The 17,039-nt window shown below is 50.1% G+C and overlaps 4 protein-coding genes across 4 annotated transcripts in view; 1 reads left to right on the forward strand and 3 right to left on the reverse strand.

The window, feature by feature from the left end:
- The window catches only part of LOC143009957 (phospholipase A2-like), a 124,681-nt gene that overhangs the window by 44,396 nt on the left and 63,246 nt on the right, over positions 1-17,039 (reverse strand). The gene's annotated exons all lie outside the window — the stretch shown is intronic.
- Positions 3,588-10,609, reverse strand: pigo (phosphatidylinositol glycan anchor biosynthesis, class O). The gene is made up of 12 exons (XM_076162070.1): positions 10,408-10,609; positions 9,336-9,818; positions 9,091-9,234; positions 8,837-8,960; positions 8,530-8,689; positions 8,218-8,400; positions 6,516-8,106; positions 6,165-6,368; positions 5,885-6,075; positions 5,699-5,769; positions 5,398-5,523; positions 3,588-5,277 (listed from the first exon to the last, which is right to left on the reverse strand). Exons 2-12 carry the CDS (start codon positions 9,811-9,813, stop codon positions 5,268-5,270), a joined length of 3,282 nt encoding a protein of 1,093 aa, XP_076018185.1. The 5' UTR covers positions 9,814-9,818; positions 10,408-10,609; the 3' UTR covers positions 3,588-5,267.
- Positions 11,330-14,836, reverse strand: stoml2 (stomatin (EPB72)-like 2). The gene is made up of 10 exons (XM_076162073.1): positions 14,244-14,836; positions 13,678-13,830; positions 13,489-13,588; positions 13,252-13,310; positions 13,067-13,168; positions 12,837-12,971; positions 12,608-12,752; positions 12,437-12,516; positions 12,207-12,335; positions 11,330-12,074 (listed from the first exon to the last, which is right to left on the reverse strand). Exons 1-10 carry the CDS (start codon positions 14,295-14,297, stop codon positions 11,976-11,978), a joined length of 1,056 nt encoding a protein of 351 aa, XP_076018188.1. The 5' UTR covers positions 14,298-14,836; the 3' UTR covers positions 11,330-11,975.
- Positions 15,007-17,039, forward strand: part of LOC143009953 (protein unc-13 homolog B-like) — a 50,425-nt gene continuing 48,392 nt past the window's right edge. The window contains exon 1 of the mRNA XM_076162050.1: positions 15,007-15,265. Coding sequence (XP_076018165.1) covers positions 15,244-15,265 — 22 coding nt within the window. The 5' untranslated portion in view covers positions 15,007-15,243. The remainder of the gene's footprint in view (positions 15,266-17,039) is intronic.

The raw sequence follows: 17,039 nt of genomic DNA on the forward strand, positions 1-17,039 counted from the left end.
TCTCTGTCTCTCTGTCTCTGTGTCTCTGTGTCTCTCTGTCTCTGTCTCTCTGTCTCTCTGTCTCTGTGTCTCTGTGTCTCTCTGTCTCTGTCTCTCTGTCTCTGTGTCTCTGTGTCTCTGTGTCCCTGTGTCTCTCTATCCCTGTGTCTCTGTGTCCCTGTCTCTCTCTCTCTGTGTCCCTGTGTCTCTCTATCCCTGTGTCTCTGTTTTGAAGCTTTACTTCACAGCGTCCCGACCTTCATTTACTTTTCCCGCCGTGACCGCAGCTCTCTGTTTATTTCCCCTGAGGAGCTGCAGCAGCACGTTTATCTGATTGATTGAGACTCACATGCAGCACTGATGGAATTGTTTTCTCCTGATTTGCTCTCATTTAAGATTCAGCCGTCTCTGGCAGATCGACTTCCTGAGCTCAGGCTGATCAGCGCCGTGACAGCAGAGTGAAACTCATCCGGCCTCCTGCTTGTTCGCCCTCTCGCTCATTTGATCTTTGTCAGGCAGGAATTAATGAGGAACTGAAAGGATTTGAGAAGTAAAGAAAGATTGCTTTGTGTGTCGTATATTACATTTACAATTAGATTCAGAAAGAGAAAGAGCTGTGTTGTGCATTTCCTTGTTCCTACCAGCAACACTGAGGATGGAAATGTGTGTGTGTGTGTGTGTGTGTGTGTGTGTGTGTGTGTGTGTGTGTGTGTGTGTGTGTGAGTGTGTGTGTGTGTGTGTGTGAAACCTTGTGTGTGTCTGTGTGTGTGTGTGAAACCTTGTGTGATGTGTGTGAAACCTTGTGGGTGTGTGTGTGTATGTGTGTGTGTGTGTGTGTGTGTGTGTTTGAAACGGTATGTATGTGTGTGTGTGTTTGAAACCTTGTGTGTGTCTGTGTGTGTGAAACTGTGTTTGTGTGTGTGTGTGTGTGTGTGTGTGTGTCTGTGTGTGTGTGTGTGTGTGTGTGTGTGTGTGAAACCTTGTGTATGTGAAACATTGTGTGCACGTGTGTGTGTGTGTGTGTGTGTGTATGTGTGTGTATGTGTGTGTGTGTGTGTGTGTGTGTGTGTGTGTGTTTGTGTAGGTGAGACAGTCAGGAAAAAGTGAGACCCTTACATGAAAAGAAGAATAAATAAACATTCAGCCTCTCTCTCTCTTTTCAAACGACCTTATTAGCACTTTTGCAAGCAAAGTTTGTTGATTCAAAGTCGGATCTCCTTCTGCCTATAATGGAGCCTTATTATTGGCGCTAATGGCTGAGCTTCATATTCCCATAACATCACTTTTTGCTCCATCACAGCGTCCAGAAACTGCACCCTATTCATTCTCATTTGAGAGGCAGAAAGCCATGATTGATAACCTCAATTTAATGTGACATCAGCCTTCCTCTCTGATCACAACACACACACACACACATCAGAGGGCAAGCGGAGGATTTCTCCCATATTCACAACAACAACTGGGTCTCGCTGTGCTACAGTGCAGGGAGGCTGAAAGGCAGAGATTGTTGACAGAAGGGTCATTTATCTGATAATGATGAGCAATTAGGGAGCTGCTGATGCTCCCAATGAAAGCAAGCTGGCAATCAGAACGCTCCGTCACGACGCCGCTCACATCCACAACATCAAACAGCTTGAAACAGCTAATGTGTTGTTGTGGCCGAGCGTAGACGCCGCTATCTTACTTTCTGCTGCCGCTATTTTAGAAATCCCATCACATCTGCTGTTATCACTGGAACCTGCTGGTGGAAACAAGCTGGATGTTGTTCCTGGTGAACATGAATCATTCCTCTAATGCGCTCAGATCCACTGTCAAATCTGGACTAAAGCTGATTTTAGACGTCCAGCAGTGAAGATCACAGTGAGCAGGGATCAGTGTTTAGTTTGCGTCCTTCATGTTTCAGTTCATCTGGCATGGGAGCGTCGTCCAGCCGATATCTGTTTCTCCGTTTCTCCCTGGCATCCCGTAGCTCGGGGCTCAGGCGAGCGGCCATGACGCCAAGACATTCGCTTTCTTCTGGGCAAAAATATTCCTTCAATAAACAGCTGATGAGCTTTGGATCGTTATCCTGCTTCTGATGCTTCAGACGTTTGTTTTGGCATCCAGACTTCACATGCTGATCCTGGGAGCTGATCCTGATTATCGCCTTGTTTGGATTGATGTTATTATAGAATGATGAGGTCCAATCTGCTGCTGGACTTTCTGGTTCTCCTGTTTTCAGTCCCACCTCCTTCATCTTAGAACCTTTTGATCATAAACCAAACTGTGTGCAGGATGGAAAGTTGATCTGATGAACGCTCGTCCTTTGTATCGTGCATTACTGACTGAGCCTGCATGCACCTGACTGAACTTAAGGGTCATTAACCTGATCAATCACCCTTCAGTTCACTCAGATGCGCCTCATAGCATTAACGACGAACACCTTCCACTAAGTTTGACGGTGAAAACGTGCATTTTCTGCCATTTAGACGTAAATAAGTTCATTCATGTTGATGTTGTAGGTGGAAGCATACAGATACTCACATGAGCCGTGTTGTAGGAGTGAGCTGTGAAAGAAGAGAGGAGTATAAACTGTGTGTCCAGGCGAGATGAGACATCATGAGAAACTGGCAAAGAGCAGGACAAGAGTTGAATTATGATTCGTTTTAATTAATAGACCGGAGGCGGTGAGGTTGTGCAACGTCTGGCCAAGAGAAGAGAGAAGCAGTGACACAAGGAGAACAGAGAGAGAGAGAATAAAGGAGAATAAATGGAAGAAGGAGGGATGAGGTGCTGGGCAGGTTAGGACGGTGATGTGTGTGTGTGTGTGTGTGTGTGAGAGGTAGAGACTCACACACCCGCGATGAGACAGGAATAACACAGGAAGACACAAAAGCACAAAGTCACCATGACATCTGAGAGGGTCGAGAGGTTTGTTGTGCATCAATACAGAAGATTTTGGTTTCTACTCCTAAAAATCACTTTTCCACTTTTGTGCTCCATCATCAAACTGCAGCTTTTACCTCTGGGCCTCTTCAGTCTGACACGCTGAGCCTGAGAGCGACTGACTTCATCGGGTTTCAGGTCAGAGAGGATCTACGGACGAAAGAAAAAGTGAATAAAATGGAAGGGAAATATTGACAAACTTGATTTTAATCTGAATTTCTGCCGTTTCAGTTTATTGGAACAGAATCCAGCAGCACTTATTGTTCTCACGCTGCGTTCCTGACTCGCCTCAGCAGTAAATCTTCCTCCCAAACGCTTCTTCACCTCCATAAACTCTAAAGTGAAGCGTCGTCTTAGCGAACAAAACACGGAAGCGTCGGCCATTTACAGTTATGAGAGCAGGAAATGTGCAAAGCCAGAGGGACTAATGAATAAGAGATCAGCCGGCCACGCCCACTTTGACTGATGGGCGGTAAACAACAAGAACATGGCTCTTTGGCAGCGTTTCCACTCCTCCATCAGGGCCTGGAATCAATAGTCCTCATGAACATTGAAACCACTTTGATCTCCCGTATAAATAGTTTTGCCCGGCTGCAACGCTAAACACAAATTTACTCAAAGTTCAAACTTGTGTGGATGTTGTAACTCCAAGTGAAAGGAGAAGCAGACGGGAGGCCGGGACGTTGTGTAGAAAAAAGTTTTATTATATTTTTTCACAGGATGTAAAATCAATTGAATGAGTTATTTATATATTAGACATTTTTTTAAAAACAGAAACAAAAGTGCAGAGAGAATCAATGCCCTGTCATCACCTGGGGTACAAACAAGCCCAACCACCCACCAGAACACAGACACGCCCCCCCTGGCCCAGGCCCCGCCCACTAGCAGCCTGACGGAGGCCAAACTGTCGATGAGCTGCAGCTGCAGATCGGCGTCAGGCATCAACAAATAAATTAAACTGACAGTGTTTTGACGACCTTGACAACAAAATGACATCGTACAAAAAAGAAAAAAAGGCATTCCGTCGTAGAGCTGGGCGATGTTTTCACTCAGTGGTGTTTGGCACGGTTGAGCAGGTGGTGACTGCCCTCTGCTGGACTGAGAGCAGGATGCAGGCAGGAGTGTGTCAGCGTCTGCTCCACCAAAAGCTCCGGTTTATGTCTTTTAAATGGATTCTGTTCAATGTTTAGCCGAGGACACACGATCATAATCATACGTACTGATTGTTGCTATGGCGACGACATCGCTCAGCTCTGTAGGTTAAAGCTATAGCCGCCAAAATCTGAGGAAGAAGTGTAGGAGGTCTAATTAAGACAAAGGCTTCATTTGTTTTTTTAATAGAAAACATGTCGGTGATTTTGAAAAAAAGTTTAAAAATTACAAATTGGCTTTAGAATCATGAATCAAATCCCCCAGAAAAAAGATAAAAGAACCCAAATGTATTTAAAAACAACTGCAGTGTGAATACTTCATGAGGCGGCAGCGAGCAGGCGAGCGGATTAGAAAACACACACAGACACACACACGGACGTTGAGGACGTCAGATACACAAACGCACGTTGACCAGAGAGTTTGTTGCTGGATCGTAGTGCATGTGGCCCCGGTGGCAGAGCGGCAGTAGGAGTTAGAATCGATCGGGGAAAAAAAGACACGGATTCCATTTTCTACGGCGGCTAATCCGTCCAGATCTCCTTCAGTCAGACGCTTAACCCTTCACCTGCTCCTTCAACTGGCCAGTGACTAAAACGCACAACTCCTGTCCTTTGCCTTCTGCAGCTGGACCTGCGGGTGAAGACCTGAAGACCTCTCATCTCTCAGCCCAAAGCTTTCTGCAGTTCAGGTCTTCACCAACAGGGGCAGAGACAGAGAAGAAGAAGATGAAGCTGAGTCATCTCCTCAATCACAGGTTGAGGCGATTCACGTGGCGGAACCTTAAGGACTCGGACGGGTCCTGGCCGGGGCGAGTACGACCTCCTGCCCCCTGTGTTAACCCCGTCCTGACCGGGCCCGGGCTTCAAACCGAGCACCCGTCCTTCTGTGAGGCGACGCCGCTAACAAAGCGCTCGCCTCAGGCCTCAGCCTCGTGTAAACACTGAGTTAACTTCTCTGACAAGCCGTCTCACGCGCGTTTAATGTCACTTCCTGTCCGTCTGGCGCCTGCTCAGCTCGCGGATTCGCCCCGCCGTTTAAAAAAATGAAGAGTTTAGAAGAGAAACATTCATCAGCTGGACCTCAGAGTTTACAGCATCACATGAGAAACACTGGAGTAGAAAACAATCTTCAGTGGTTTAATGTGCGTGGAGTCCAGAGCTTCTGGATCGAGTCCGTTCACATTTTGGCGTCGCCGTCGTACGACACAGCCCTCAAGAGCACCTAAGGAGGAGGAGCCTCATGTAACACGTCCTCATGGCAGACACAGATGGTAGTGAAGTCTTTAAGAAAAACAAAGGAAAAAACGGCTCCGCGACCGCCGAGCAGCGGCGCCGTCGCTACCTGGAGGCTTCGGGGAGGAGCTTCTTAAACCAGCGGGCCAGAGACACGTCCGTCCTCAGCACGAGAGCCACGCCCACCAGCAGGGAGGCGCTGCTCACCAGGAACCCCGACGCCTCGAACATCAACCTGGAGAAGGGAGCGCAGAGACGAGTCGTGAATATCTGATTACATCATCACTCTACAAGCACACACTGATGCTGTAGAGACGACGTGATTGGCTCTCAAGCTCTGATCCACTTCCTGAGAGGCGTTCGCTGTCGGTGCGTTCGCTGTGAGTGGGAGAATCCATCCAGGCACTTACTTGGGTGCGAAAACCTTCCACACCATCAGATGTCTCCTGAGGATCGCCGCCGCACAGACCGACGCGAAAACCTGTAAGGGAAGGAAGAGAGAGAGTGAGAGAGAGAGAGAGAGAGAGAGAGAGAGCTGCTGGCAGACACACACACGCAGGAAGCGGGAGGAGGAGGAGGGCCGCCAGCTGGTTTACCTGTGATCCGTGGATGAAGAGGTAGCGTGTCAAGAGCTGCAGGAGGGCGGAGCTGAAGCGGCGAGGGTTTTCCCGGAGCCTCATCTCCATCACGCCGTCGTCTCCTTCTTCGTCCCCGCCGGCTCGTCCTCCTCCTCTGCTCCCTCGCGTCTCACACACCAGGGGCCAGAAGAGGAGCAGCGGACAGGCGGCTGAGGAGAGAAGAAGAAGAAGAAGAAGAAGCTCGTTGATCAAAGCTCGCTCGCCTCGTTTACATCCCATCACATCCTGCTGAACCCACCCGCAAACAGGATGTAGGAGGCGAAGGTGTTGAGGGTCACCAGTGAGGCGGGGACCATCGTGCCCGTGTGTCCGTCCGGGAATCCTACAAAGGCGGCGCCCCATTGGATGGAGGGGAAGGTGGGCAGGTGACCGGTGGCGTGGAAGAACTGGGTGGCGGCCAGAGACCACAGGACGATGGGGGTCCAGGGGACGGCAAAACCATCTGGAGGGGGGACGGAGGACGGGGACGGACAGAGACGGAGACAGACAGGTGATGGGACTGAAGTGTAATGATTCAAGAGAAAGATGTAAACACAGAGCAGGAAACAGTAGAAGAAGAAAGGCTTTGTGTCCTCTGTGATCCTCTCACCTGAGTCTGCATGCAGGCCTCTGAGGGCCCTGGAGGAGGCATGGATGTGCAGCATGGCTCCCATCTCCAGCAGCAGCAGGAGGAAGGACAGAGCCATGCCCTCCGGGTGCAGCAGCAGCAGGCCCACGCCCAGCAGGCCGCAGAACAGCAGCAGGGGGGCGGAGTAGACCGTCCCCAGCCCGTACGCCTCCACGGCCGGACGCCCGTCCGCCTCCGAGCCCCCGGGCGGCTCGCCGTCCTCCAGGGAGCGACGCATGCGCTGGTAGATCTGAGGGATGAGGTGGTGCAGCTCGGCCTGGGGGCTGATGCCGGTGCTGGCTCGGTAGCGGGGCGGGGGCAGGGAGGAGGTCCGGGCCGGGGCGGCGGTCCTGGTCTTCACGAACACAGTGAGAGGGTCCAGCCAGATGAGGAGGAGCCCCAGAGCCAGGAGGCCGAAGGAGGCCCTGGGCAGGGCCAGCAGGGCCAGACCGATCAGCTGGGCCAGGTTCCTGAAGCTCTCCTCTGGGGTGGCGCTCACGGCCCAGTGGAGCCCCAGGCAGACCCACAGCAGGGGCAGGATCCAGCGGGCCGCGAACACCGTGCCGCTCGAGGCGTTGAGGTTGCCGTAGTGACGCAGCCAGCGCCTGAGCAGGAAGGTCCACAAGCCCAGGGAGACCACTGACAGGATGTAGTGGAGGTTCTTCAGCTGGCTGTCCTGCAGCCGGGACAGCGGGGACAGGAAGGGGGACGGCTGACAGGAGCCCTGTTCCTCCCGACAGCCGTGGAAGGAGAGCGAGAGGTAGAGGGCGCCGACGAGCAGCCCGACGCACGCCACCAGGGTGCAGCCCTCCTTCCTCACCACAGAGGGGGGGAGGGCCGGGGAGGGCAGCAGGCCCGCAGGCTTCAGAGGGTCGTGGTTGGGGGGCAGCAGCAGTCCCTCCCAGTTGAGATGGACGGGAACGTAGAGCGCCAGAGAGAAGAGCAGGAAGGTGACGACCCGGCCCTCGGCGATCACGTAGCTGTCGGAGAGCAGCGAGGCACAGCGGAGGAGCGGCACCAAGAGAGGCGGCAGCAGGAGGCCGCCCGGGCTCAGCCAGCTTGCTCGCTTCGGCGCTTTAGCTTCGTTCCTCACGACGGCAGAGATCCACAATCGATGAGCCGTCCAGATGAACAGCAGCTCAGAGCTGATGGCCGCCGCCGCCAGGCACCAGACCGCCTCCACGTAGCCGCGCAGGAGCAGCTGGCCCGCGGCCGCGCAGACGCCCGCCGCCAGCGCCGCCGCCGCCGGGGTCTTCAGCGGACTCTTCTCCCTGAGCAGCAGAGACGACAGCTCGGACAGGACGAAGCACATCAGGCAGGCCAACGCCAGGATGGCTACGCCCGCCGCCATCTTGAGCGGGTTGAAGCGGGCCCAGGTGGCCCGGCAGGTGTCTCTGACCGAGCTGAGGTAGGCCTGCAGGGACGCCGCCAGCTCCGGGGAGGGAGGACGGCCTTCTCCTACTGTGGCGAGGTACTGGGAGGAGAGGCGGGAGAATCGCTCCTTCAGCTGGGCGAGGCTCTCTGGTGGGATGTCTTTGGCCATGGACGAGTACGTCTCCAGGAAACGGTTGACCTTCAGAGAACACACAGAGAGGTCACATCAGAGGGTCGAGTGGACGTCAATACATGGATCAAATGGCTTCCTGCGTGCAAAGGGACTCTGGACTCCTCTACACACTCTCACCTGCTTTGCGTTGATCCACAGCGCCTCCAGCTGGCTGAGGCCTCCTGCTGCACCTCCTGCCTGCCCGTGAGGAGGAAACACAGGGAGGAGCACCTGGCCCACGCTGCTGTACGGGATGGGGACTCCCAGCAGCAGGGCCAGGGTGGGGACCAGGTCGGTCTGAGGGACCACATCTGGTTCACTCTGCAGAGAACACACACACACACACACACACACACACTCTTACACATCTTCTCGAGGTTAAACGGTTACATTGACACTCAAAATGATGTCACCAATCATGTAGCGTGTTTGACTTTGAACAGGTCTGACCAGGGTGGGGGGTCCATGAAAAAGGGGGGCGGGGCTATAGAGGAAGATGGCAGCGTCCGTCTCCTTCACGCTCTCCCCTCCGTGATCTCCCGTGTCCGTCATCCCGTGATCGCCCATGACAACCAGCAGGGTGTCGTTCTGCAGACGCTCCATCACGGACCTGGAGACGGAAAGGATGAAGACGGTCAGAGGGAGGGAGACACACACACACACACACACACACACACACACACGTCCCTGTAATACGACACAGTGTGTTATGATGAAGAGTGACGCTGCTGGACGCTCTGACTCGTTCTTTCCTGACCTGATGACTCCGTCCATCTGGGTGAGCTTGTCGGCCATGGCGGGGTGATCGGGGCCGAACCTGTGGCCGCAGTGATCCACGCCCAGGAAGTGAGCAACCAGGACGTCCCAGTCGTCGCCCACCACTGTCCAAACAAACGAGAGCAGGGACAGAGACGGACGTGTGAGGCTTCAAGGAGCAGAGTGTGCGGTGTCACAAACAACAGCAGGAGGATCGTTGACACGGTAACGACACCGTGGTAACCAAAGACGTACCGGTGGAGTAGAGGTGCTGCAGGATCCCGTTGTCCACGGTGTGCAGATCCTTCACGTTGAAGGAGGGGAAGGGCAGAGAGCGGTGGAACTTCTTGGGGAAGAGACTCTCCCAGGTGTCGTCGCCCATGAACACAACACGCTTACCTGTGAGGAAGCAGGGAGGAGAACCGGCGTCACAACACAGCTCAGCTCATAGGTTCCAGGTCATTCGTGAGGGTAAGACATTGTTGTGGTCGCCTACTCACCCGTCTGTCCCAGCTGGTGGATGAGGTTGTCCTCCAAAATGGCACTGGACGCAAAGTTATTACCGACGTCAACAAAGGTGGGCAGGGAGCCGGTGGTGAAGCCCTTGATCCTCTGCATGGTGGTGGTGGGCGGGTCGGCGCGGAAGGGATACAGGCGGCTGTGGGCGGGCCTGGACCAGACCGTCTGCTCCAGCACGGGGAGTTTGTTCTCGTACGGCCGGGGCGACGTGTTGTTCAGGTCGAAGCGGGCGAAGTCGATCTTGAGGGCGTCGACGATGAGGAGGACGGCGCGGCGGAAACGGGGCCGGACGCGGCAGAAGTCTCCCGGCTCCTCTCCGGGTCGCAGCACGTCTCCGCAGGCGCTGGTTCGGTTCACCTCCAGCCTCACCAGCAGGAAGCCGCCCACAAACAGGTAGATGCCCACATAGAACACGGCGCACATCCAGAGCAGCAGAGACAGAACCGGGAGCCCCTTCATCCTGGCTGCACCGGGGACACACAGGTAGTTAGACACCTCAGAATAACAACAAACACTTCTGCCATTGCCCTTGAGCAAGGCACCAGGCTGTAGACCTGGGGCCTTGCTTTTTTGAGGTCAGAATACCCAAAACAACAGTGTATCATTGATTTCATCTTGTTGTCAATTGGATCAATGATTCAGACAGGAACTTAATCTATGAATGGATTCTGATGCTGCTTCCTTACAACGATAATGTTTGAAATCAAAGCTGTAAAACATCAATTCTCAATATTGATCTGCTGGTAAACAAACGAAATGCGGTTGTTTGATTATCGAGACACATTGTTTGAATTATTCGAGGCCAAAATGCAGAATTTACGGCTGCAGCTTCTAATTATTCAACAGCATTAAATCGTAGCAGTAGCAGCACTAATGTTCGCTATAATAAGACTAAACAAGGCGCTTGAAGCTCCGGACGAAGCGGTAAACACGGGCCAAGGGCTCCAGAGGTTAGAGGTTAAGTGTATGACAGTATTCGGTGGAGACGTTCGGCTCGGTTCAGTAAGTTCCCGCTGTTAGCCGCAGCTAGCTCGCTTAGCTCCGCTCACTGACCTTGTCGCAGGTGTGTTTCCGTCCTCTCGGGGCCGCAGGCTGCAGGTGAGTGTGCGGGCTCGCAGCACCGGGGGAGGGAAGCGTGACTCAGGGCAACGGAGAGCCACACCGCGACCCGCTCACCTTCATCGGGACCCGGGTACAAATCAGGTTACACCGCTTCGCCCGGCCAGGAACGTGAACACGCATGGATCCCGGCGGAAACTCGAGGCGGACGGTTTTCATGGTAACACAATACGGGAGGTAAACGGTGCCCAGAGTGAGGTCTGCCAGGTTCCTTGATGCGGGAGAAGGACATTCCCGACCTGCATGCAGGAACATTTACAGTAAATAAAAACACAATGTAACGTTACCATGAAAACGGTCAACATGTTATTGTACCAACTATAACATTATTCGCAACCCTTATTGTATGTTTACGAAATATTAATTTGTGCCTGTCGGTGTAATGCAATTTTAAAATCATACCAACGTCATTGTCTTGATTCATGATTGACAGTTAAACTTTCACTTCAGAAGTTAAACACGCCAGTGTTGAGAAGGTAGAAAATAAGCACTTTATTTGCAGTGCCTCAACCGGACGCAAGATGGCGGTGTTGGCCCATATTTGTTAGACCGCGTTGAGGGATAAAATAACCCTGACACAGGACGATGGAGACGATCAGTCACTAACTCAAATGCCAATACAATAAAAGGGACCCTGAAAGTTCTGAATAGAAATGTTTTTATTTATGTTTGTGAAGAGTTTTAATCTGATGAGGCTTCCTTGTATATAATAATAATAATAATAATAATAATATGAGACCAGTCAGGATGGAGCTGTAGAGTAACTGAAGCATCCACCCAGAGAGCCACAGTGATGGACCCTGCAGGCTGAAACACACTGACTGCTGCATAGAAAGTCAGAATATTTACCAGTATCTCTTTATGAATCACATCTTTAATGGCCTCGGTACAATCTCTATATTTTAACAGGGAAAAATCCACAGAACCTGAGAACACAAAGAGCTGCAAAAGAGGAAAATGTTCAACTAAAGGTACATTTCACACATTATCTGTAAGTGGATGCTGTAGATTCAATTCAATATAAGTTTGGGTCATTCTAGTATGAATAAATACTTAAACTAATGTGACACAGGGGAAGAAGTGCTCAAATATGGATTTTTGGACTAAAATGGGAAAATAAACTGAATAATACAGAACTTCAGTGTGAGAAATCTTGATTATCAGCCATAAAACTGTCGTAAACTTCTTCATTTTATTTCATTCTCTCACAACATTTTCCTGTTCTGAACACGCAGCTGGATGAAACTCCTCACACCGACAACAATGAAAATAAAGTTCATTAATTCTCTTACAAAGATGTAATGTTTCCAAGTGCTCCATGGTTAAACCCCCACAGTTTATCAAGTATGTCGTTTGTCCCACTTCTTCTATTCTTGAAGTCAAAGTCTTTATGTCTTCTGCTCACGCGGCGACACCTCAGTACCTCCAGCCCGAGAACTAAACCTGACTCATAAGGTTCAGCTTGAGTGTCAGTTCCTCTGGAGTCCTGACAGCTGCTGGAACTACGCTGCAAGGTTGTCAGACTCCTCCCCCTTCTCCCCCTCCGCAGCCGTCACAGGTTTAGTGCTCGTCTTTGCCAGCGTGCCGTAAATCGTCATGGCCTGAAGACAGACAGAGTGAGGGAATAAGACATGTTACCATCAGGACCTGAGATAAGGAAAGCTTTAAGACATTCATGCCCAAGTTGATTCATTAGTCTAAGTCTAAGTAATCAACCCTCTTAGACATCTTACCTGTGTCACCATTCCACTGATGTCTCCACTGTTGGAGGGCAGGAGGATGGTGTTGGTCTCTTTGGCGAGGTTGGAGAAAGCAGCGACGTACTGCTCAGCAACGCTCAGGGAGGCGGCCGCGTCTCCGTTCTGCACAAAACACACAACGACAACAACAACAGTTACTCCCCACATGTCAGACAGCATGGCGTGTGTGGTTTCTCCTGTAGGAGTCCAAAGTGAGGCCTCACCTGCTCAGCCAGAGCGTCGGACAGCAGACGGATGGCTTTGGATTTGGCCCCAGCCTTGGCTAAAACTGCCTGGGCCTCTCCTGGAACGACACAGTGACGTGTTTACTCATGCGTGAGGCACAAATGAACAGCGGAAACACACTGGCTTGTAAGATCAATAATCACACCCACCGGCTGCTTTATTGATCTGTTCTGCTTTCTCTCCCTCAGAGGCCAGGATCTGAGCTTGCTTCCGGCCCTCGGCGACGTTAATGGCCGCTTCCCTCGTGCCCTCAGACTCCAGCACGGTGGCTCTCTTCTTACGCTCTGCCTCCACCTGCAGACACACAAAAAGGTTTGAGGAATGTGGAGACTAGACTTCAGAAGATGAGCTGCTCCCTCTCCTCCTCTGGATCTCTACCTGCATCTGCATGGACTCTTTGACTCGAGGTGGGACGTGAATATCTTTGATTTCGTAACGAAGGCAGCGGATCCCCCAATCCTCTGCAGCTTGGTTGATGGAGTGGACGATGTTGGAGTTGAGTGACTCCCTTTCCTGAAACATCAAAACAAAACAATACTCAGACGGCTCCAGAACTTTAAAATGAGGAGAACGCAGAAGAAGCTGAGATGCGGGCAGAGATTTGTTACCCTGAAGACTTTGTCCAGTGTGAGTTTGCCCAGTTCAGAGCGCATGGTGGTCTGAGCCAGCTGAGTGACGGCGTACTCTGGATCCTCCACACCGTAACTGGCCTGCAGACAGAGAGGAGAGACTGAAGCACAGAGGGACACAGCTGTAACAACACCAGGAGAGTTTGATAGAATGTTTAACAAACCTTAAAGGGCTCCAGGATCCTCAGGTAAAGAACTCCATCGATGGATAGAGTCACGTTATCTGAAAGGGCCAGCAAATACAATTTGATCTGATCTGAAGATTTATTATACAAGGAAATGAGCTGGAAACAAACCTAAGTTACAAGTCCAACACATGTGTAGAATGAAGACCTTTCACAATAAAATGACTCACAAAAAGAAAACACAATCCTGATTCAGAGAAGCAAACAGTGGCTCACCTAGAGACACAGCCGACTGCTCTGGAACATCAATCACTATTTCTTTGAGACTTTGTACGTAGCGAATTCGGTCCAGCACAGGAATCAGGAAGTTTAAACCCTGAAAGAAACAAAGCAGAATGACATTAGTATCAGATGAAAACAGTCGTTGTGGTTTTGATGAGACAGGAGCTGTGACGCCATGGTTACCGGCTCCAGGATGCGATGGAAGCGGCCCATCCTCTCCACCACCCAGGCCTCCTGCTGGGGCACGAACAGGACCACCGTGTTCATGGGGAGGCTGGAGGCCCATCGCTGCTGGGCAGGAGTCGTCCACAGCCTCTGCACCGGCTGCTGAGACTTCTACAGACGCAGAACGCACAAAAACACACAATATTTACAGCACAGACAGAGATTACAACTTACAAAAACAACTATGAAGCTCTTGGGGGTGGAATATCAGGGAGAAGATGTTGGTAAAGCCCCCAAAAAATGTGGAAACACAATCTAGTGTGAAGTTATTATGGGTCAACATAAATAAAACATATTTAAACACAACTCCAGACACCAGAATGAATGATAAGCATGTGACAGTGAGGTTCTGTTGACCTTATTACGCTTTTACCAGGACTAACTGTGTTTATGTGGATAATTGACACGGAGATTGAAGGTAAAAGGTAAACAAACTCTCTCACAGGTTTAACAGTGTGACAGTATCAAAGCTGCTGCTATCGCTGTTAGCTTGTCTAAACGGAAGTGCCGCGGCTGGAGTGTACCTGCAGAAGAGCCCCGCCGCTCCGACACAACGACCGGAACATCGATGAGTACATCTGCGGTCCTCTAGATGGAGATTCAGCTTCGATTACTGGACTTATTCCACACAGGAACCTCAGACAGAACTCATGTGTGTGTGACCCTCAGCGAGCAGGGAAGCAACGTTACATCAGTGGTGCAACGCTAAAACACTCCGGCGTTTTAGTGGGAAACAGGAAAAGGAGACATGGTTCCTGTTTCATGTTGTGATTTCTGACAGACACATACTGTAGTTCCGAGTGAGAAAATAAAACAATAATAATAAAATAAACCAACCCGTCAGTGAACAGTTTTGTCATTGCACAATTATATGAGCAGAAATGTTTTCTAAAAGGAATGTCTCAAACTATATCGTAAAGCGGGTTTGTAAATGGAGGAAAACATTACTTTTGGATATTTGTATTCTCAAAGTAATGTAAGTACAGCATAACCATATGTTAATAGCTGCCTTTTCAACTTTACCATTAACCAAACACTTGGCAGTGAACTGAACTGACAGGTGTCCTGATAAAATACTTATGTCTTTATTAAAAACAACAAAAAGAGAGTAAATAAACGACGTGCGTCAACTGTTCCCTGTTCAAGTCTCCCTGCCAATGATTGGTCAGATTCCTCCATCAGCTCCGCCCCGTCTCCTCTGTCCTGTGATTTCATTGGGCGTGTCAGGTGTCAGTCAAAGCTCGCCTCTCGCGCCCCGCCCTCCCGTGTAGCTGCCCTCAGGTCCGTCTGAACCTGAGGATGTTAGTTTGAATCATGTCGTGTCCCTGGCGGGGAGCAGCGGCTCTCTGCTCACTTTTTACATCCAAACCCCGCCATTAAACACCGCCACACCGACGAGGAGCTTATAAGCGAGTGAGAAAAAGTAATTTAACAGGTTTAGAATGTCATCGCTCTGATTAAATCTGTGCTGAGCGGCCGAAGTACAAAGTAACTCCTGGAACAAGTGGACGGGAAAGCTCTGCCATGTCTCTGCTGTGTGTGAGAGGTGAGGTTTGCTTTTATTCTTAGTTTCTGTGTTTGATCTAAGGATGAACTTACACCAAACGGGTTCTTTCGACACATCAGAGGCAGAGCTTGATTGAATGCAATCACATAAAGGCAGACATCTCACATGACAGGTTCCCATCAGGGGGTAGAGGAAGTATACAGTCGTGATTTTTCTTTATTTACAATGAAACAAGAATCCTACTTGTAAAAACGTCACAATTGTTATATATATTTTTTGCCTGCACTTGACTTGTGTGTGGACAAATGAAGAATTTAAGAATTTATTATTATTATTTATTTATTTGAAAATGGTTTAGTCGGTTGTGAACGTTATAATCAACTATTTTCACTTGTAAAGCAATTCATTAATTAAACCTAAACCTCACCCGTCTACATGAGAAGACATTACTGATAGAGACCAACATATGGCTCCCTGGGGTGCAATGCAAAACCACCATCAGTTTGAACTCCCTGTCAAGCCAAGTTGGGTAAATAATAAGTTTTAAGAATTGTACATAGTAAACATTACATAAGAGTCCTGTTGTCTTGTTGACACCGGGCACGCTCTCATCTCTTCTCATCCATCATATCCACCATGATGTGATTGATCCTTACGCACAGCTGTGTTTGTGCTGCTTCATCAAATGATCATCCATCTCTGCCTGTGCTGCATATCAATCCCTGCTCTGTCTTTGTATTCCCTTTCCATTGAAAGTTTGATAGTGACGGCCCGGTGGCTCTGTGTCAGTTTGATGGCATCACTTTACAGAAATGATGCATGAAATATCATCGAGCATTTGAGTCAAAATGTGGGGGGGAAAAATCCTTTACTGACCTTTACTGAGGAGTTTCGATCAAACTGCTGCTTCTGGTGAGGCGCAGCACCGCACTGCTTATTCAGTCTAGTTTCCCTGAACTTTGTGAAGGGAGAGCAACAGAGGAAGGGAACTTTGCAATGCTGACACACATTGGTTTGGTACTCAGAAACCAGTGAGGTTCAACGCTCAGACCTTTATGACGTCTTCCCTTCTTTCTTTGAGCTTTGTTAGATTGAGGTTGGGGTTTGGGTTTAGAAGAGACGCACTGCCTTCAAAACAGTATCTAGAAAAATGAAATCATAGAAATAGGAGGGATACAGGTCTGTGTTGTGTTGTGTTGGGTCTAGAGGGGAGAAAGGCCTCTGGCATGGAAAATGGACACAAACGGGTCCACTTACTTGAGAAAGTTCAGACTAATGGCTCCAGCAATCAAATCTTGTTGCACTATATGGGTCCCTTTCTAAAATATCCATAATTGATTATTGTAAAGCAAATGGAAGCTGGTAGGAGATAACACAGAGAAGGGTCCTGGGGTAGCGGTTGTGTGGTAGCCTGGTGTTGTGACTCATCCTTTCCCTGCTAGCTCAGCTTGACAATGTTGCTTATTTATTGCCAGTTGAGATGCTTCATCTCCATGGCAATGTCTTTACACAACAGATAAGTGGCTGCCCTTACAAGGGGAGATGAGGGGAGAATTACCCAGACTCCTGCTGTGGATCAGGACAGGGATGAAGAGACACACGGCTCACATGGACCCCATGATGCTGCTGTTGTCAAACACACAATGGCTTTTGCAATAGGATAAATGCTGGAAGTCATCTCAGGTGCTACCAGTTGACACTTGTGTCAATCTGATGCCAAAAGCCCCTGGGTTCTTCTGTGGAACTGGTTTGACACCCATGAGTTAGGTCCTCATTCTGCATGTGGCAAAACCTCATCAGCAGATCAATTTGA

The sequence above is a fragment of the Genypterus blacodes genome, unplaced genomic scaffold (assembly GCF_046128005.1).
Source record: "Genypterus blacodes isolate CSIRO-AG114 ecotype Tasmania unplaced genomic scaffold, CSIRO-AGI_Gbla_v1 ptg000119l_1, whole genome shotgun sequence".
In the NCBI taxonomy this organism is placed as follows: Eukaryota; Metazoa; Chordata; class Actinopteri; order Ophidiiformes; family Ophidiidae; genus Genypterus; species Genypterus blacodes.

Coding starts and splice junctions, on each gene's coding strand:
- pigo (XM_076162070.1), bottom strand. CDS start 9,813: ATGAAGGGGCTCCCGGTTCTGTCTCTGCTGCTCTGGATGTGCGCCGTG. Junction 8,961..9,090: donor GCAGCACCTCTACTCCACCG/GTACGTCTTTGG, acceptor TTGTTTGGACAG/TGGTGGGCGACGACTGGGAC. Junction 5,524..5,698: donor TGGAAGGTTTTCGCACCCAA/GTAAGTGCCTGG, acceptor TCCCTTCTCCAG/GTTGATGTTCGAGGCGTCGG.
- stoml2 (XM_076162073.1), bottom strand. CDS start 14,297: ATGTACTCATCGATGTTCCGGTCGTTGTGTCGGAGCGGCGGGGCTCTT. Junction 12,753..12,836: donor AAGAGTCCATGCAGATGCAG/GTAGAGATCCAG, acceptor GTGTGTCTGCAG/GTGGAGGCAGAGCGTAAGAA. Junction 12,517..12,607: donor ACAGATCAATAAAGCAGCCG/GTGGGTGTGATT, acceptor GTGTCGTTCCAG/GAGAGGCCCAGGCAGTTTTA.